At 39.9% G+C, this 21,512-nt stretch overlaps 1 protein-coding gene across 5 annotated transcripts in view; it reads right to left on the bottom strand.

Annotated features, from left to right (window-relative positions):
- prkcaa (protein kinase C, alpha, a) overlaps positions 1-21,512 on the bottom strand; it is a 156,078-nt gene that overhangs the window by 37,339 nt on the left and 97,227 nt on the right. For all 5 annotated transcript variants that reach the window (XM_044190213.1, XM_044190212.1, XM_044190214.1 and 2 more), the window contains 8 exons: positions 17,173-17,329; positions 16,435-16,569; positions 15,531-15,624; positions 9,726-9,866; positions 9,417-9,590; positions 6,261-6,352; positions 5,854-5,916; positions 5,354-5,492 (listed from right to left, as the gene is read on the bottom strand). In XM_044190213.1, coding sequence (XP_044046148.1) covers positions 5,354-5,492; positions 5,854-5,916; positions 6,261-6,352; positions 9,417-9,590; positions 9,726-9,866; positions 15,531-15,624; positions 16,435-16,569; positions 17,173-17,329 — 995 coding nt within the window. The remainder of the gene's footprint in view (positions 1-5,353; positions 5,493-5,853; positions 5,917-6,260; positions 6,353-9,416; positions 9,591-9,725; positions 9,867-15,530; positions 15,625-16,434; positions 16,570-17,172; positions 17,330-21,512) is intronic.

The following is a 21,512-nucleotide window of genomic DNA, read 5'->3' as shown; positions in this document are numbered from 1 at the left end:
TTATGCTCCTGACATCGTCTCACTTCTCACTTCACACTCATTTTTCCAACCAAGTGATTTTGTAGGACTACTAATAGCTCTGATCTGAAAACACTAGTCTGAGTCCTCAGTAATTGGTGAAGAGTTTAAAATTGGAGGTGGCACTGCAAAAGGATGTTGCCAGATGACAACTCCATGATGACTCAGGGTTGCTGTTCCTTGTCCTTGAACGTTTTGAGAAGTAAGGAAAATCCACAGTCATTATTCAGCAACAAAAATGGAACTACATCTCTGCATCTTAAACAATCCTGAATCATGCATGGTCAAGATGCCTGAAGCAAAACAATTGGGTGTAATTATAAATGAGAAATATACTATTAATACAGCAGCAATAAACCAAAGTTATGAGCCTGTGCGAGAACTTAATTAAGTTTTTGTTTAAAATAAATACATTTCCTTCATTAAAGCAATGAAAAGATTACAGAGAAAATTAATGTCCCAGACAAACCACTCTTGTACATATCAATGCTGGTTATGAAAGTACTATATATTAGACTGGTAAGCTCAGTCAGTCAGTCTATCCTGTATTATAATACATTAACACTTTGAGGGGGAACACCAGCGACACTCAGCAACAGTATAATGAGCATCTAAAAAGTGGCACTTCTTCGATGACAAAATTTGTACAATATCATCCTGACCCTACAAACACCCGAACCGCTGTTTCAGCTGACAGAGGAGTGAGCAGGGAAGTGAACACCCATGCCTCCTAATGCCACACTGCAGTGGGGACCAACTAGGGCGTAGAGGGAAATGGCCCATGTCAGACAGCTCAATATCCTCAAATGCTCTCCTGAAATGTCGCACAGAGCCATTATTAGGCCACTCTTTCTCATTTCAATTCCTGCTTTCTGTGCTTCTTTCCTTCAGTGTCAAGCTATTCTTGTCCCCTTCTGCTCTTTTCCCCACAGTTAATACCTTATGTCGCCTCTCTGTTCTCTTCCTTCTCTCTCTCTCTTCCTCGCTATCTCTTTCTCTCTGTGTCAAAGTCATTGAGGTGTAAATTCACATTAGTGTGAGCATTCCTCCCAGACAGGAGCTACCAATGAGTGGCTATATAGGTCAGACCAAACACAGCGAAAACTCTGTGCCAGCACGTATGTGTGTGTGTGTGTGTGTGTGGGGCGACTAGCAGTCGGAACACTACTGCATTCTGTCACATGTGTGCTTACAACCAGCAGAGCCACCGCTACATGGAAATGTACTCTCTCACTGATAGTGTTGTGAACATGTGGGCAAGTGTGTATAAGAAAGAGAAGTGTGAAAATATTTCTCATCTCACAGCTATCTCACACATACACCTGAGATACAAACATGCACAGACGCACCAACACAGTTATGTTTCAGGAGCGACCCTACTATAGCAGCTCATATAAACACAAACATTCACAATATTGCATGAGAGTCTTCTTTATTCAGGATGGCAGGTGCTCCCTGAATAGATACCTCTGATGTCCATATTGGAAACTATGGCTGGATCCAAATAATCAAAAACCCATTTTCTCCCCTTACCACTATCCCTTAACCTACATTATGACGGCCTAAAATTTCCAATCAGAAAGTTGGAAGGGCTTAAATTAAATCCCTCCGAAGTCCGAACACCTAAAACTTGTCAATACGACTTTGGGTAACTTTTTTCAATTTTCAGAGATGGACCAATGGTCGATGACAAAACTCTGCAAATGTAGTTGGTCATAAGTGATATGAGATCTCTCCTGAGTTAAGTGAGACATCACTCATGTATATGCAACTTCAGGATGAATAGATCAATGAAACACTACCCAATGTAGAACAAGGGTTGAGCTTACTGACATCACAAATCAACATAGGACAAAATATTGTCCTATACTGTACTACTGTAGCTGCTACAGACAGCTTTTGATGTATATTTGCAGAGATACTTTAGGAAAAATGCAAGAAAGTGACCAATAGTTAATTGTATCAACCATGTGTCCAACCCGTGAAGGCAAATTCAGCTAGTAAAGTAATTTGTAGTTGATCCTTCTGTCACATACAATTTAAGGAGCACTTTCCCTCGATCATATCCGAAAATGTCACCACTGTGAGCTCATTTTTTAAGGTCAGCCTCCACTTAGGAGTGTTTTTGAGTTTGTGCATGTGTGTACAAGTGTGTGCATGACTGGGTTTGTGTGTCTATTGAAAGCATGAATGCATACAGATATTTATCTGTGTATGCAGAATTGTGTGCATGTTATGCTGTCATGCATGTGACTGTGTGACATCGTGTGTGTGTCTGACTTAGCATAAAGTGTGTGACATTAAATGTGTGCACTGGCTCACAGTACTATGGAAGCAATAGCTGCTCCTGCCCACTGCTGTGTCATCCCTGGCTGGCGCATTAGTGTCAGTCTGACTCTGAGCGGTCACAGCATGTTCACCCTGCGTCCGTGGGGCGGAATTAACTTCCCAATCTGTCAGAGGGGGTTTTAGAGAGAATCAATAACCAAACCCACCATTAAATAGAAGCCAACTAAATCAGTACATAAAGTATAAACTGCTGCACGCTGTAGCATCAGACCTTTCCTGTTACTAGATTTGGTGAAATTAAGAGAGACTGATAAATAGATTAACAGGCAGAAAATGGCATTGAAATATGGATCCCATGAATCACAGGCAGTGCTTTTGTTTAGCAACTCATTAGGGATGGCACTTACACCTCTTTGATATGGTTTACTTATGTTATTGCTTGCTCCAACAGCTTGGTCATTGTTAAACCAATCATACCAATGCAGAAACCAAAACAAGCATATTAATAGATTATTGTGTTGGGATCACTGGGACTCCACAGATGAATTGGTTCATTTGTGTGACTTAAACTGAACTTTTGTTATGAAACTGAGCCATTGAACTCACGCTCCCACAATCCTCCAGGTATTCACACCTAGGTATGAATTCCCCCCATGGACCCAGCTTTCAGCTACCATTGGTCAGGCTGACCTATGACCCATGATGTCATCAGGTCAATAAAAGGGTCAGCTTCCCATTGTTCTCCCTCTTTCTCCTGGACTCTTCTGCTGCAGTGGAGAGCTGCTAGCTGTCTCCCAGTGTGACCTGCTCACAGCAGACAGAGTAAAACCGAACTCTCTCTGTTACTGCAGCAGACATGAGGTCCTGCGTTATATTTCTGCAACAAAGCTTAGTTAGTGCCAGGAGGCTACTACACAAAGTCTGCCAACTAACTTTAACAAGCAACTAAGCCACTTGGTGCCGAGCTACCTGTAAGGAGAGCAAAAAGCAGAGTGACTGGCTTCCTTCGATCCCTACAAGCGGACACTGCACAGCAAAGGCTTTTCCCAGAACCACAATTCTTTCCAGCTTGGCCCATCTCCAACAAACTGACTGCCAGCTAACGGAGCAGCACACCAAGGCAAATTCTTTTCCCTTCATGGACTGGTAACATAACAACTGGGCATAACATAGCATAGTGTACACGGCTAAGCACAGGACTGTTTAACTTTTGTCAATGTACATGTACTGATATGTTTTCATTGAGGTTTTATTCTTGTGATTTGTTTGCATCATTAGGTTATTTGGTAGCCATATGCTAAGTTGATGTTAGTGATGTTTCACACAGACATGCAAACTAACTATTGTCTTTTCTAAACTGGCACTGTTATCCTACACAGATCACACACATACACCTTCATTTGGCATTAAACATAGCTAAACATGCACATGTGGTCTCAGACACCATCTTGGACATGAGTACATTTTAGTTGGATTAATTGTGTGTTTTACTTTTATTATCTTTTTAATAAATGCTTGTGGATATACATGCTGGTTTATTTAATGTTGCACAAGAGTGAATTCTGCCATCCTCTTCTATGATGAACCTACTAGCTAGTGATGGTAATCTTGGTTATAGTTATTAATTTAATTATTAATCAGAGTTCCAAATTGATAGTTTAGTATATTTTGTGAGACTAAATTAATTGGCTATCAGTTTTCTCTTTTTTAATTAAGAGTTAAGTCACTCAACTTGGACTTATCCTGTTTGCACCTCTTGCCATCAGTGAGGGCAGGGTCAGTCCCTATTCACTGGGAGTGGATCCAGTCTAATTGATACACAAGTTGATGAGTCAGAATTATTAGAAACAACTGGCACTGAAATGATTAATAAATGGGCATACAGTATTAATCATTGATGCTCCTTGGACCAACATTTTCAACTATTGTGATACAAGGACACATTCAACAAGGAAAATTCACATTGGTAAGGATTCCTGTGGCTGTGAGATGATGTTCAAATTTCTTTGCATGTCCACATTTCATATGGATGTTACCAGTCAACAAGTACAAAAACAAACAAAACATGTAGGTATCTGCCTTGGCAAAAAGACCACAATCATGATCACAAATGACAAGGTGAAATTGACAATCAAGTGGATTTGTCTTGAGTGAAATAATTATAGAATCTGATCAAAACAACATTCTGATTAAGATAAAACTTGCTCACGAGAAAACCCGTTGGGACACACGGAGACCCCAGCTTGTATGTTTTGGTTAAGTCTGGACTCGCCAGCAGACACACAGGGCTGTCTGTCTGACTGGAATGCTTACGTCATGAGGGTGTGTGTGTGTGTGTGTTTTATGTTCTTATATCCCGGTGGGGACTTTAACCTGAATGCACACCAACCCATGGGGACTTGTGTCACCGTAGGGACAAAAAGTGAGGTCCCCATGGGTAGAGACTGCTTTTTGAGGGTTAAGACTTGGTTTTAGGGTACAGGTTACAATTAGGTTAAGGTTAGGGTTAGGGTAAGGGTTAAGGTTAGGCACTTAGTTGTGATGGTTAAGGTAAGGGGCTGGGAAAGCATTATGTCAATGACTGTCCCCCACGGAGATAGTGAAACATGTGTGTGTGTGTGTGTGTGTGTGTGTGTGTGTGTGTGTGTGTGTGTGTGTGTACTTGTAATTGCTGCATAGTGAGGACTGAAATATGCTTTTACCTACAGAGTGAGGACATTTTTGGAAAGTGAGGACATTTTGGCCAGCTCTCTCAACTTCAAAGGGCAGGTTAAAACTTGGTTTTAAGGGTTAGGTTAGAATTAGGTTATGGTTAGGGTAAGGGTAAGGGACTAGGGAATGCATTATGTCAATGACAGTCCTCACAAAGATAGAAGTACAAAGATGTGTGTGTGTGTGTGTGTGTGTGTGTGTGTGTGTGTCTGTCCTGAGGCAGTGACCTTAATCTGGAGCACAAGGGTGACACAGGCTCAGACCAGACAGTGACAGTGATGACCTCATGCATCAAACCATGCACGCGCACACATCTCCCCATGTTCAGCCTTACCTCTGGGGCTATGTAGTCTGGAGTGCCACAGAAGGTGCGTGTGGTCACTCCTTCTGTCATGTTCTCTTTACACATGCCAAAGTCAGCAATCTTTATGTGTCCCTCAGCGTCCAGCATCACATTGTCCAACTTCAGATCCCTGAGCACACAGACATTCAAAACATCCTTGAAGATGTTGACTTTTCTTTTAGAATTAGTTTCAGCAGTACTTCATTGCAAGTACTTCTTATGTATTCTTTTACTAATAATTCCAAACAAACCCCAGTTGCTGCTGCTGGGTGTTTTCACAAAAGAGCTAATAAAACACTGGGTGTTTAAGAAAAACAAATGCTAGAGCTTTCACTATAGGATGACTCTATACTGCATGGTATTCGTTGCACAAAAACAAACATTTATTATGTCATAGAATTTCTGGTTATTACTTTAAATGCAGCCACTGAATCTGAAGAGCACGCACTGTATTTATGCTGTGTAAACAGTGTAAACTTGTTAATACTCACCTGTAGATGATTCCTTTAATGTGCAGGAAGAAGAGACCAACAGCGATCTCTGCTGCATAGAACCTTCAATAACAACCACACATTTACAGACTTAAAACACAAGGAGACTTACTTGTGGAACACTTAAAGAAAGCTTTGCTGCAGAAATAATTCAATCAGATGAATCACACTTTTTACAGCCATAGATGGCCATATTACTGCGATAACTTGTGCTTCACTTGCTTGCTGCAGTAATAATGCATGTAAGAAATGTTTCATAGAAAATTTCAGTTTCTACCTTGGTAACATTATACAAATATATAATAATTATCTTAAACTAAAATGAACATGGAATGTCTATTTGACAGTAGAAAGTTACTGTACAGTAGGATTACAACACCATTTGCTAATAAGCTGACATGTCTTACACTGCCTGAGGTTCCTTGAACTTGCCCACTTGTTGGATATGGTACATGAGGTCTCCCCCATTCACATACTCCATGACAAAGTACAGACGGTCCTGTGGTCATAGAGGTAGAGGGAATAGAAGAGAGGAGTTAGGGATAGATGAGGCATGGGGAGGGTAGGGAGAGAAAAATATGCAACATCATTAGTTTGCACATAAAAACTCAAAGTTCCACAAAAGCTGCCAAATTACACAACATCTCTACATTTTTATTCACTGACAGTGCTCTAAACAGAAAGATACAGTCCGGTGTTGCAGCCTCCCTTAACCTCGCTGTCTGAATCGTTCCATCGTTCCTGCTACACTTTCCATGACAAGGTGACCTAAAAAGCCCACAACAAAGCGCTTCATGGAAACAGAAAACCCTCAACACAGACATCTGTCAGGAAATATTCTCTTTGTTTAATAGTGCTGGTCCCTTACTGCCCATGACAAGTTTGGCATGACCCTGGTGTAGCTGTGTTTGACAGTTACTAACTAGCAAAACTAAAAATAATAACTAATAACTGGCAAAACACAAACCAACCATCTCACATAGCAACAGACCCATACTGGCGGCAAAGCTGACCCTCCACCAGGTTTTACAAAGTGTCACTACCCACCACAAGACAGATCTGACCCTGGACGGTCCCTCGAGCAAAATCCACACTACCCTTTCTCTAGATCTCTGTACCTCTCGCATTAAACTTTGCTGTAGTCCTTTGTCTCGTGGACGAAGTGGTGTTTTCACTCAATAATAGGTCAGATGCTTCAGCTGGATTTTGTTCTAACAGATGTTCACAACATGCTGTCATCGTAAAACAAATGTAACTGGTGTATTTCAGCTAATTATGCTAAAAAGTCAACTCGTGTACAAGACCTTCGGACTGAGGATGCTAAAATGTTTTCCATTTGTAAAAGAAAACACAAAACATATAAACAGAGAAATAAAATGAAATAAAATTCCTACAAAGACTATATTAAACTATAAGCCTTTACTAATGAATCTAAACTGAAATCATGAGCGCAACTTCACACATTTGATTTTCATTTACTGTGGTATCATTTAGCAATACATTATAGCCTACATTATTTTGGTGTTCCATGTGCTTGGTTCATCATAAATTCTCCTTTTCTTTTACTGCTTACATTTCTCAAAACTTGCCTGGCTTTGCTTTGTATCATTACTGACAGAAAAACTGACCTTTATGAAACAGTAACAGTTCCTTACACAAGAAATAGATCAAAAATTATGTGACCTTCCAAACCACAATGGATACCAAATTGAAGTATACCAATTAGACTCTCTAATAACATTTACAGACGGAAACATCTAGACAGTGCCGTTTCCAACAATGCTACACCTGTCTCCAAAATGCAAATCTACACCCACAGTTTAGAATGCTTCATTGTTTGTATCACAGGTTTATAATTTGAGAAATTATCACATGAATGCAGACAACTTGGATTTCCAATAACCACATAAAAACAGCACAAAAATGTCCAAGGTTTTTTACTATTTGAAAAAAGTCTACAAAGAAATTGTGGAAATACTAGAGAGAGGTTGTGAAAGTGTCAAAGTAAGTTAAGCTGTTTTTGTATGTGGGAGAATGAAAACGCATGTGTGTGTGTGTGTGTGTGTGTGTGTGTGTGTGTGTGCGTGCGTGCGTGTGTGTGTGTGTGTGTGTGCGTGTATTCATGAATATGCTGAGTGATGCCAAGCTCCGTCTCTTCCTATTTTCAACTACTTCGGTCTGCCTGCTGGTGCTACGGCTCTAATCAGCTGCTATAGTTTATCTCGGCCTCTTTGAGAAATCTAACTGCTAATAGATGTTCATTAGGCATAATTAACCGAGAGGCATTCTGATTAGGTAAAACGTTGATTTCTTTCACATTTACACTAAAATGTATGTGAGGAGTGGGGCATGAAAAACCCATATGGTTGCCATTCTGTATATCTATAATAAACAAGTCCACAACTGTTCCTGCTACCACTACAACAACTCAAGTCTGAGAAAATAACTCTGATGATGTCATTAGGCTTTTCTCAGCTTGGGCTTGGAGACTACCCATTTTTACGGAGGCAGTTTATCGAGTTACATTAAAGGTAATGTAAGATCCAGTGTTTTTGGAGCTTGATCAATTCTAGGCACTAAAAGTCATGATATCTCAGCCTTTGCTCCACCATTTTTTAAGTAAATTGTCTCTCCCAAGCCCCCCACACTTTATGGAGGTACAATACTGAATCGCTGGACTCGGAAAGGGTCATTACATGTCAAAAAGGCAAATTTGGTATGACAGGAAATCACTCAATGCCAGCTTGAATATAATGCCACAAGGCAGAGCCCAGCAGCTGTTATTGCTAGTATTGCTGGTATTGTTACACCTTGGGTAAATGAACTTAATCTGAAGAGGATTTGGCTCAGGATTTGGGAGGTTCCATTTCCATTTCTAGGTAGGTGTAAAGGTAGAGCAGTAACAGATATTTCTCTGTGATTTAGTATACATACATGGAAGAAAGTAAGACTGAGTGATTTTGTGTGTGTATATGTGTGTGTGTGTGTGTGTGTATGTATATGTGTGCATGACACACATTGGCTCAGGGCATAGCTAGAAAGAGAAAACCCTGTAATTTACGATGCAAAGCACAAAGCAAAATTTGTCAGAACTTTCTAAATGTTTATCCCTGTGGGCGCACACGTCTGCATTAGTGTCTGTTCATATATAAACAAAGCACAATACACTTATAATAGATGCAAGTGTGTGTGTGTGTGTGTGTGTGTGTGAGTGTGTTTGACTGCATGTGTGCTTAAAAACGTGCCTGTGTGTGTGCAGGAAATACACATATTTGCTCTCAGGATGTGTGGTCTGGTTTTGCAATGACTCATAGTCAATACACAGATGGATGCACGTACAGCCATATGCTTTTTCATACACACAGACATGCACAAACCTCAGCCTTCTAATTGGGGTTTGTTTGTTTCTCCTCTTTTTTTTAACTGTACTAGTCATACACGCCCTCTACTGCTCTCCACAACACTTTATGACTAAGCTGTTTAGCTAAAAGCCTCTTCATGAATTAATTTGACCTGACCTGGAGTGACTTGTCCACACGCGTGTCCAGGAGCATTTTACCTACCACAGTCTGGAAGCACGAGTGGAGATGTGTGAGGAAGGGCGGCTTGTCCTGTTGGGCCAGGACTCTCTTCTCCACCATGGTACATTCCACGTCATCGTCCTGGATCACCACGTCCTTCTTCAGGATCTTTATTGCGTACAGCTCTTGAGTGGCCTTCATCTCTGCCAGCATGACCTTCAGAGAGACAGACACAGGGGGACAGAAAGATAGGAAAAGATCATTTCTATGTATAACCTAATTTTTCTTATTCCTTTAGATCTCATGCTGTCTGTTACCATTTTATTTTTGAGCTGATCACAGCTGCCTCACCTTGCCAAAGCTGCCCTTCCCCAGAACAGCAAGGAAGGAGAAGTCGCAGAGTTTAACCTGGTCCAGGCTGTTGGAAGGCAGCTGGCTGGAGTGGCTGCCGTCTAGCTCGTTGACCTTCTTCCCTGGGCCTAGCTTGGCTATCTGCACTCAGGGCACAAAGGGTGGTATGTAAGAAATACGCATTTTAAAATGCACTTTGAGTAACACACGATATGAAGCTGCACTGCGTAGTTCAGACAAAATAACTAGTTTCTGAATTCCTAAAAAGTGGACCTTGTTTTAAAAGTTATTATATGCATAAAACTTAGATGAAGCTTCTTTGTGGTGGATTCCTCTCGTAATGAGGAACACTTCCACACCAACACATCCGATTTCCCTGATTTTATTTTTACCACTACAGCCAGTATCATACACATACATATTTCATGCGTTTGAATTTTATTTCAGAAAATATGCCCTCTGCATGTGCTCACACTGCTCATTTGCACACCAATACAGTGACTGAGCACAATTCAAAATGAATGGAGTGAAATGAGACTGCAGTGCCATTGTGGAGCAGATCCACACAAAAATTGATCCATACAAACAATGCAATTTATTAAAGTGTATTGAATTGTGGCAAACAAGAGGACACTGTGACACAGACATCTGAAAATACATTAACAAGTAACTGTCATTAAAAAGAATTAAAACCTCAGCACCGACTGTTCTTGTTGGCTTAAAGGAGAAAAGCTGAGAATAATGACAAACTATAACAGTAAGTAAAAGCACCAAAACCTTTTCCCGTTAAAGACTTGGAGAGAAAAAAACTAAAAGAAATGTGTTTCTTTGATGAGAACCATAAGAAATATAAAACCACTACGCCAAGATTGGTGTATTGCATGTCACATGACTAAGTTAAACTAGATAATATATGCATGTTTAGTGGACACTTTTATCTTGTGACTATTGCATATCACTTAACATATTTTGAAGATGCACCTGCATAACTGGAAACATGCTTAACATTTTTCTTAACAAGTTTTCCATAATTGAAATCACATCTTACATCTAAGTGTGTGGTAAGGGCAAAGTCTAAAAAAAGCAATTTCAATTGTTGACATCAAACCTTACAAATGCACTGGAGATTTATTCAATAGGACAAAGATGCATGGCTGCCAAAGTAATGAAGAGGAGGATACCATACTGTGGCCTCTCTATGTGCATGCATGTCTGGTCCAGACAAGTGGACAATGTTCACCTGAAGATTCTCTTCTATGCACTTCCTTCATGCCAAAGTCATGCTTAATCCCCCAGTATGGCAAGATGCTCCAAGAAGCTTGCAAGAAAACTTTAGTGCATTATGCTGAAAAATACACAACTTCATGGCAGTCTGAATGCTACACAATGATCAAATACAATATCATTTTCCATACTTTTTTTTTTTTGTCTCTCAGCACAAGAACAAAACCAAGATTGCCATTACCAGTATTGACACTCAGCCAAGGCCAAACACAGATCCAAACTCATGCTGAACCTCGACTTCATCGGTGTAATCTACACCCACATGCTACACACGGGAGGTCATTGTTTAGCTTTAGCAAGGTCTATAACAAACTGGTATGAAATTGTCAAATTTCCTTACTGCTTCCTGGCTAAAGAAGATCCTAAGGTCTAAATCTGTGCTAATAATGGGGAAATCGTAACAAGAAAGTAAACCAATGAAGGTCACTTTAGCAAACACAGATGTCTAAAAATCTGTGACTTTTATCCAAATTATTGTATGAAAGAAATCTCTAATGAAGACCAACTTGAGTTGGGTGGAGAAAAAGGTTTTCAGACTCTTTCAATATCTGCTGACAAAATGAAGTGATGCCCAAACAGCAACAGGTGTTATCCAACAACAAGCTAACATGACAAATTTCCTCATTTATCACATTTCTCTTTCAGGAATCACTGAAGCGTTTATTTAAGCCCAATTCAGACTATTTCACACTATTCTGAATAAATTAAGACATTTAACTTGAGACAACCAATGCTGAGCAGCTTTAGTTTGGTTAATGGCATCTACCATAGTCTGCTCTTCATCGGGAGAGCAGTGGAGAAATGCAAAGCAGAGCAGACCGCACCAGATCACAGCACACCTGTAAGCTTTAGCCAATGAAAAGAGGCTGGCCGAGCCGAGCGAGCAACAACCTTACTTCCTTCCTCTCAGACGCACCTGATCAGAGTCTTCCACAACTGCTTGGCCCTGAAACCACAGGGAGAAGGGAGCCAAAAGGGCCGACTCACTTAGTACACTTCAGTATAGGTGTGAGCCACAAATGCTGACTCAACCAAGACACTTTTGTACGCAGATAGCTCAAGGGTGATCCAGGGTGTCCAGATCACACACACAGAGAATATGAATGAAGATACAGTAATCATACTATAACGCTAAATATTGTGCTTCATCCTTTGGACCAGTATGCTCCGGAGCGGACATGTCATTGTGGACTGATGTTTCACCAGAGTCAGTGAAGATTTATGTTGCATTTAAACTAGGGATGCACCACGTAACAAAGTATCGGTGGATCAGGTTATGGCAGATTCCACATTAGATTCAGTTTCTTAGTCAATTTAATTATAAAACTCGATGTTTCTGCTATCAGTTACTTTCATTCAGTCTTGGCGGGCCTCTGTTTCAGTTTTTAGTGCTACAGCAATCCCTGTCCTAATGTTGCCTTACATAGAAAATGTTCCAGTGAGTTACACCCAGAGAAGTATGCACAAATCTTAAGGAAAAAATAGGATCAATCCATCCTTAATTGAAACATTATTTGGTAACACTTTATTTGTATAGTCCGCCTACAGATAGTTTATAGAGTATTTGTAACATTTCAGCAGCTTATTAGTTGAGATCCAACAATTCAGGTGTTTCACTAATAAAACTGTTTTGTGATATTACTCCACTATGGTTAAGGTTTGGTTAGGTTTAGGCACAAAACATACCCTAACATCTTGGTTAGGGTATGTTTATGAATTGTCACATATAGTCTGTTAAAAATCTACAGACAAAGTGAAACAGTTGAAATGTTAAAAATACTCTGTAGGTGGACTTTTATAAGTTTGTGGCAAAAGCAGTGAAATAACATACATAAAACTTGAAAGTTCAAAAGTACCATAACTAAGTGGAAATTGAATTGACCACCATGTACTGCATTTCCTTGATCAAATGAAAACCCCACCTGAATCCATCGAGAAAATGTCAAGAATAGTGGAAAGGAAAAACAGAACCTACAAATGCGAGTGAGAAGCAGCACAATTTAAAGGTGGTGTGGAAATCAAATCTTCAAGTATGAAGAAGAAGCGAGGTGACAGTTTGTAAGCTGTTACCTTGCAAGCACACTGATGAAGGCCTAGTGAATTACACACAAACAAAACCCCGCCCACACACATGCAAGTGTTAGGTTGCTTTTTGTTCTGGCAACAGGTCTGTCAATGTATTTCAGTTCAGTGCTGACATCTAGTGGCCACAATTGGTTTTGTTTCTCCTCATCAAGTGAAATATTTTCCCAGCGTGGAATATTTCTGCAGTCCACAGTTCCAGTATTAATGAAGTCTAAAAAAAAGTCTGATCTAAGGCTACAATGAAATGTTTACAGGTAGATGTATAAGAGAAATTAATGACTATATACTTCCAGGTTATACCTGCGGCGACAGTGATGTAAGCACGCAAGATGTAGACAGGCATGATCCACAGACCACCAAGACACACAGAGAATACAAAGACACACATGCAGACAAATGTATGGCCATGAACTGTGAGTTGTACAGTGTCATGATTTACTAACAATCCTCTGACAAACTCTGAGGAACAGGAAGCAGGGAAGACAGAGAAGACAGAGAATTTACTCTCACTATGATTTTCACAGTTCTTCCAAGTACAAAAAGTAGCAGTGACTAAATATGCCCCTGATGCATCATGCATTCGGTGAACATGTACTGTAGGTCTTGTGAACCTGTTACCATGACAACCAAATGCAGACAAGTGATAGGAGGTCAGACTTTGACCTTAATCAACACTCCTATTCTTCACCTCTTTTCTCTGTCCTCCCTCATCATAACATAAGCCTCACATCCTGTACGGAAATCCAAAATGATCTTTGCAATGGCTTCATTTTCATTCTGTGATATGAAGCTGAAATTTGTTTTTCCCCAAACTGATGTTTTGCGTAACTGTAAAAAGCTTCAATCACAGTGGTAATGCTTCTCAACAAATTGTTTTACAATAAAATCCATATAGGGCTTTAATAAATTCACAGCACAGTGTCAGTGGTGCCAAACTGGATCTTGAAAGTACAGTACACAAATTAACAGGGTGCGACCAAACAATTTTAGCACTTTTATCACCAGTAATCCCAACCATGACCTTTCTAACATCCTACCTTTCCATTCTTTCTCATTTTACCCACAACTGTGCAGCAGAAATGTCATGGAAAATAACTTTAAAAAGTCTCTTGCTGAGCCCTTGGCTCCCACTGAGAGGCAGACAATCAGAGGACCAGAGAGAGAGCTGCTTCACTCACAGCAGGCCAGACACACCGATGCAGCAAATTGGATGAAGGAAAAGAGCAGGCGACTGTGTCTCATCAGTGACCTCCGCTGAATAGGGTCTTGCACAATGTGTGAGTGTGTGTCTGGGTGGCATTTAAGAGGTGAAAGTTTATGATTTTATAATGATTTTAGACTCTCCAACACTGTTCATAAAAGTCACTTATTACTTCATTATTGGTAAGGTGCTATTAAACTTCATTACCATTTGATTAAGAGAATAGTTTTCTAGAAATCATGTTGGATCCTTGAATTTCATGTTTTCAGTCTCACCACATGTTTAAAACAACTGTCTCAGGCAATTAGCCTGATTATTAACTAACTAATGATACAAACTTGTGAAAAACTAGTTACAAACAAGATGCGGTATCAAAACATCTCGGGCCTTGCATCAAATAGCCAAGTCTTTGTCAAAGAAAATGGCTCTGAAGATTAAAAGACAGCTGTCACAAAAAAAAGACATATCAAAGGCTGTCGGTGGGCTGCTTTGATTCAACTCCAAGCTGTGATCCCTCTGTTGTAAGAACAAAATGCTAACAATCGATGACGTTCACACAACCCACACGTTCACTGGAGAAGTGAATCCTTGAAGTGCAAAGAGACCATGGGCTGAGGAGGTCTTTGAAAGCTGCAGCTGTCACACTGTCAACTTTAATTTAACAGCTGTAGCTAAGGAGAGCACGTGACCATTCGATATCATTTCCAAATTCTAATACACGTTTGTTTTAGAGCTTAGAATGGCTGGACCAGCCATGTACACACACTCATACTCACCCATTTATAGTGAATTAAGGAAAAGGTTATCTGGATTTATTCAAATGAGATTAACAAGGTTAGAGTGATTTAACAAAGATCCCGTCAGCCTTAGACGGCTGAATATGATAGGTGGTCTCAGTCACACAGCTAGGCAGGGCTGTGTCAGATATAGAATTACCACATCATCAACAACAATGACTCACTTGACTGATAGAAATACAAAAAAACACCATATATTTTACATGTTTCCCAACAGAGAAGTCTCATCGCCGACAAAAAAATTAAAAGCATTTACATGGAGCTAAAACACAGCGGAACAAATGTATCAGAACCAAGAAACTGCAGACACACAGTGATACTGTTTATATGCTACATTGTTGTACTCACTCTAGACCAGACATTTAGTCACTAATTAGTCAAGAAACAGACAGGCAGACAAACAAATGACAATGGTGATTATTTCAGTTCAGTCTTCACCTCAAACTTCTGCCTCAGTTCCTCATTCCCGTCATCCTCCTCTGAGATGGGAACATTGTAGTACTCGCCCTCCTCCTGACACAATAACTTATACCTGGAAGAGAGAGACAATGAGAGAGGGAAGATGGAGGAAGAAGGACAGGGAGAATGAGGATGGGCACATACAGAGAAACACAGAGAGAAACATTGTGAGATAAGACTAGAGATAAGACTATTCTACTCTTCCACTGATCTTGACATAGGCCGCTGGGTCTGGGTATACGTCATGGTAAACAACAGTCTCTTTGCCTTTGGGGTATTTGGCACCACTTTACAATTCATGACAGACATGTCAAAGCAGACACAAACACAACTGCCAATTAAATAAGTGAATGATAAATGAATATCTCTCTCTTCTCTGGGACAAGCTGTTGCTGTGGCTCCAGGTGGCCATCAGTCAGTACAGAACAAGTTACTGCCCAAAGCAAAGTCCCAAACCTACCTACAGCCTCTGTTTTACTGGATACAAAGAGGCAAAGGAGGTCAGCTTTATAAACTGTCAACTGTTGATACTTTTGTTTCTAATGCTGTCTCTTGTGCTATTATTTATGATACTAATATGGCTTTTAGTGCTTATACAGGCAGGTAAATTGCCTGATAGAAACACTGAGACAATCAAAACATTTAATGAATAATATAGTTCGAATGAAGAACCTCATGGAGGTGAAACTAAACTTTTATGTTTTCAAATTTCATAGCAAGGGAAGGAATATTTTGTTCAGGATAAAAATACAGAAGTATTTTATTTGTTGAGGGAGTTTCATTGCTGCTGGGCTTCAAAATAGAAACCTAGTTAATACCACACTGTGTACAGTAATTTCAAACAATACATGAGGGTCAATAACAACATAGATGTGAGCGTTACCAGCCACAGACTGGAGCCTTGATGAGCTCTGATACGCCGAAGGAAAGGGCCCCCATGAAGTCATTCCTAGTGGTCCGGTCCCAGTCCCACACCTCCACTGACAGCCTGCGGTCCTTATCTGTAGGCTTCAGCTTGCTATACAACACATAGATGGTACGCATGATTATTTATGTAAAGTTTTGTGTTTAGATTTTCAGCCACAATTACATTTAACATCAACCGGCGCAGTTTAATATTGTATGTTTCGTACTTCTGGTCATTTATATTTGTCTTGTACATTTCTGTATCCAATGGGAGTAATTATTGTATTTTGTCAAATAAATGTAGAAAAAAAATTGATGGTAATGTTGTTTTGTATATTTAGGATCTATGGTGATCTATAAGTCACATGATTGATGGACTGTAAATAAGGAAACCGGAAACAACTTCAGACACAACCCTGATGAAGGTAAGATCATGGTGTAAATCATGGTGTATTGGAATGTGATAGCAGTTGTACTGTAGTAACAGCAGCAGTACCAGTATCAGTAGTGGTACAAGTAAAATAATCTTTAGTATCATTAGTATCAGCGTTAGAAGATGCAGCAGCATTATAAACAGCTAATGCAGTAGTTTTTAATATACTGCTGACATTACATTCACAATAATCATTATGTCACATTGTAAAATATAATAATAAATAATAAAGTGTAGTGTAGCCTGTGGTAAGACAGAGGTGACGACAGGTAATTTACTCACAAATTAAAGGTTTCGTTCCATTTGGGGTTGAGGTTGGAGCGGATGGTTTTGGTCTTCTGCTTGGTCTCATTTTTGGGGTCTGGAATGAGCTTGAGCTTGACATATGGATCAGACAGGCCGTTGGGGTCCATGGGGATCAGGTTTTTGCCTTCACCCACTGATGGGAGATAAAGAATAGGGAGAAATTATCCATTTGTCTATAGAGACACAGATGAACTACATAGAATTTTTGAGTATGTAGAGTATTAGTGATTCTATAAGCAAAGCAATGTTTTAATTTGCACCATACTGAGCTGCTAGCTACCATACTAACGCCTGATGGATTTATTAAATAAGCCCAGTTTCAATAGCTAAATGAACACATTGTCTTCTATCTACACTGAAGACTTCATTCATATTCCGTGTGGTTCCTACAATACAAATCGCTGTGGTCAGGAAAAACAGGTGCTTTCATTTAAGCAACAGGTGAACATCAATAGAATAAATTGTACGTGTTCAAGATCAAACGGCAAATTACAGCCTATGAGGACTGTTAATGGCGCCAAGCCATATGGGGAGCAAATGCAGGACGTGTTATGAGAACAGTGATTCAAAATTGCAGGCTGTGCCATGCTTAAGTAGGCGAAGGCTTCTTCCTGTATTTAGCTGTTCAATAAACAAGGGCACACCAGGGACATTAGCACTCCATTAGCCCTGAGCATTGGAGCACTGCCAGACCTGAGCTACAGTACAGCACACGCAGACATAAACACATGCCTGCCCACACTCAAACGTACACACAGTTACACACACATACTGTGTTTATCTACACACAACACATCCCCGCAGGGACAGGGTGAATGCCTGCCTTGCTTGGCTAAATCTTGGCCCCCGGAGACCTCAGAAATCCCTCCGTGTGGCCCTGTCTACCACACTACAATGGCGGCCTGAGTAGCGAAGATGCTAACTGACCTTAGACCTGGAGAGGAAGGCACTAAGCCAGTATGCTAAACCCACTGTCTTACCTGGAATACTCTGAATGAGATACAGTATTGATAGGATTAAGAAGGGTAAATGAACAAATGAGTGATTTTTGGTAAAACCTTCGATGACAGGTTCATTTTATCCTCTGTGTGGTTGTACCAATAAAATCAAATGGCTATTTGATAAGCCAAGAGTAAATACCTTCCCATTGTTTGCTTTTATTCTCAGCACCAGTGGTGGAGGATTTGGGTGTTGAGCGATTTTAGCGAGGTGTGAAGTTTGATGAGTGATGGTGTGAGCTGCTGTAGAGCACACACACACACACACACACACACACACACATACACACACACACTGAGGGAAAGGAGAGCAATAGGGAGGGAGCATATTTGAGAAGAGAGACGGACAGCAGCTCACAGAAGCAACTCGAGGTGTGGGAAGGTATTGAGCAATCCTGAGCTAGCAACCCTCTGCTTTCTCAGAAATCCAATAGAAAAGTGTAAAGCCCATCGACAGGCACCAAAGAACGACTTGCTGTATTGAGTGCATTCTAATATGGATGCACTCAGCAGAGAAAGGAAGACTGAAGCACAGAGGGACTGTTTTTTTTTTTTGCTCATTCAATCTTAACGTCACCTTTCTGCCGTTAGATGTCTTGCAATAATCTACAACTGCAGTTCAGTGGGGAGTTTCATTTTACCCTGACAGTGTTTAACATGGGTAATATTAATATACATAGACAACTTGCACAGAATATGTTGTATATATGTTATATTTGAGTGAAGTTCCATGTAACATGTACTGTATGTGAATTGATGAACTTTTAACGTCGGTACCAAATGCTCCTTCTTCAACTTTTAACTCTTGCATTGTAAAGGTCATGTTTTGAATATTTCATGTGCTGGCTGTATTTATGCAAAGTCACAGCACCCAAATGACATTTATAAAACAGACCTACAAAAGGACATTGTTTAGCGGCTTGTGCTCGTGTATGTGACTGTGGAACATAATCAAGCTTGATGTAATTTAATTTGTCAGAATAATAAATAAATAAATAATAATTATTATTTTTGTCAATCATCCTGTCCAGGAAGAGTGGACTCTTGTGTAATGACTGTGATTTTATCGAACTAGAAAAGTGATGTCAAACAATACAAACTATAAAAATTATACAGTATGAACTTAGATAATATGCTGGACATTTCTGGGATAATATCACAAAAAAAGTACTGAGACAGGGATAGAAAATTTAAATATAAAAACAAAAATTAAAAACTATTTCTCTATCAGCATACCATGATGGTATGAGTTGCAGAATGTGCGTGTAGGCTGTATTTGAAGTTTGCTCTGACCATAAGATTATGTGTTTGTTGATTACAGACAAGAGACCAATAAGTTAAGTATCTCTTCTGCAAAGAGTTACGGCAAAGTGTACCTCCAGTCATGAACAGTAGGGGGCATCCTAGATTGCCTAATTTAGCTTGGCTGGCACAGAGCTTTTCCTTCCATATAATGTGTGGCATAAACCAAACAAGATGTGTGTGTAGTCCTAACTCTTTCCAGCTGTACTGCAGAGACATATGCTCACAGGCCAAGTTATCTGTGATGCTGACAATTCCTGGTTAAAGATCAAATTATATTATGAAAAACCTGAATTTCTACTGTGCATCATTTAGTATATGTCTTAAAGTGCAAAGTACATAACGATTCCATTTCTCTGTGTGCAAATGAGTTTAGAAACACATGCATATGCAAATAGACACACACACAAACCCTATGACAAAGGAAGCAGGGGTGTGTGTAGGGGCCGTAACATAGCTGCTTGGATACAAGTCTTCACAACTATCTTGGCTTGCATTTAAACAACAGTACAAGTCAAACATGGTGCAGTTTCTACAAAAACGACTTGTTGAACTCTGTTTTATCCCAACATGCTTCGACTAAAACTAACCAAAACCCTGGAAAAATACCACCTGTTGACCTGATAAGACTGTAGAAAATCTGAGCCAAGCTGAACACCCACCAAACACACATGATTTTATGACTTATCAGCTTTGTATTTGCAAATTTCAAATACAGCCAAGCTTTGCTGAGCTTTCTTAATTTTATGACGGCTAATCAGCACATATGATTTCAATCTGTAATCCTGACTGCCTCATTAATGCCTCCTAGTGCCTCCATCTACTGCAAACTACATAAAGTTTTACTCCTTTTTTTTCTGCAAAACGAAAGAGAATGGCAACTGAAAGACAAAACAAAGAAGAAGGAAAGGCCAAGCAACAAGGAAGAAAGGTGAAGCGACGACAGGCAGAGGCATATGTTAAAATGGCGTAAAGAAGACAGTGTGCACCATGCTGAGAAGAGGGAGCCGAAGCAGGGCAGCGATGACAGACTGGGAATACCAATGACATGACTTCTGGGAGTCTGGCAGCAGAAATCACACAGCAACAAAGTTCAGCTGTTGTATGAGCTCCACAGAGACACTGAAAGAGGGAGAAAGTCTGTATATGTGAGTCTTAATATGATGGAGACAAACTAAGACGGTTCATACCAAGATGGGGAGGATGTCACTGTCATTAGGAGTGATAAGAATAGTCACACAGCTTTTCTTCAAAGCTTTTACTGTCAGAAAGGGTTGATATTTTCATGGCCCTAGTGTTTTTTCTCCACGTTTTCTCAAACATCTGTTCATTATTGTATGTAACAAAAAGAGCTGCCAAAATGGCCTTTCAATCTAGATCAATTTTCGGTGGTTTGCTTTCTTCTTTAGGCTCTGTGTTCCTGCACTGCACCAGAAGTTAGAGGTGTATCTATGTACAACAACATCTCAAGGTTTACACAGTAACAAAAATGTCATTAATTCCTACATTCTTTCAAGATTTTACATGATTTGTGAAACCATGCACACACAAATACACAAAGCCTTGTATTCAGATGACCTAACCTCAAAAAGCAGGCCAGCCATGTTTGTTCTTCAACTCCCTGTGTAAACACAGTCCACAAAATGTAAACCAACAGTTTTGTCCTCCACTCTCTCAGCGTACCTCTGCGCTGCTTTAAAAGCCCACTTGAACAGCAGGACTGTTTTCTTTATAATGTCATTTTACATCAGCATAAAGGAAGTGGAATGACCAGCACACCTCCAGAATGGCATATGGAGGGCACATGAGTTTTGGTGTGTATGTGCTACCCACTATAGTGAGCTCAGCAGTGGGATAATCTCAGCAAAATGTATTCATTTCTTTAAAATTGGAAGCATAATATGGGCTGAAAATGGGCTGTAACGAGGTATATATCAAATGTATTACAGAATTTTAAAAACTTTATCTTTATCATAATTACAGTACTGTTCTGATGCACTATATCTACATTATAAG

The sequence above is a fragment of the Siniperca chuatsi genome, linkage group LG3, assembly GCF_020085105.1.
Source record: "Siniperca chuatsi isolate FFG_IHB_CAS linkage group LG3, ASM2008510v1, whole genome shotgun sequence".
In the NCBI taxonomy this organism is placed as follows: domain Eukaryota; kingdom Metazoa; phylum Chordata; class Actinopteri; order Centrarchiformes; family Sinipercidae; genus Siniperca; species Siniperca chuatsi.
The sequence above is the reverse complement of the archived record's forward strand: the minus strand, read 5'-3'. Positions and strand labels throughout refer to the sequence as shown.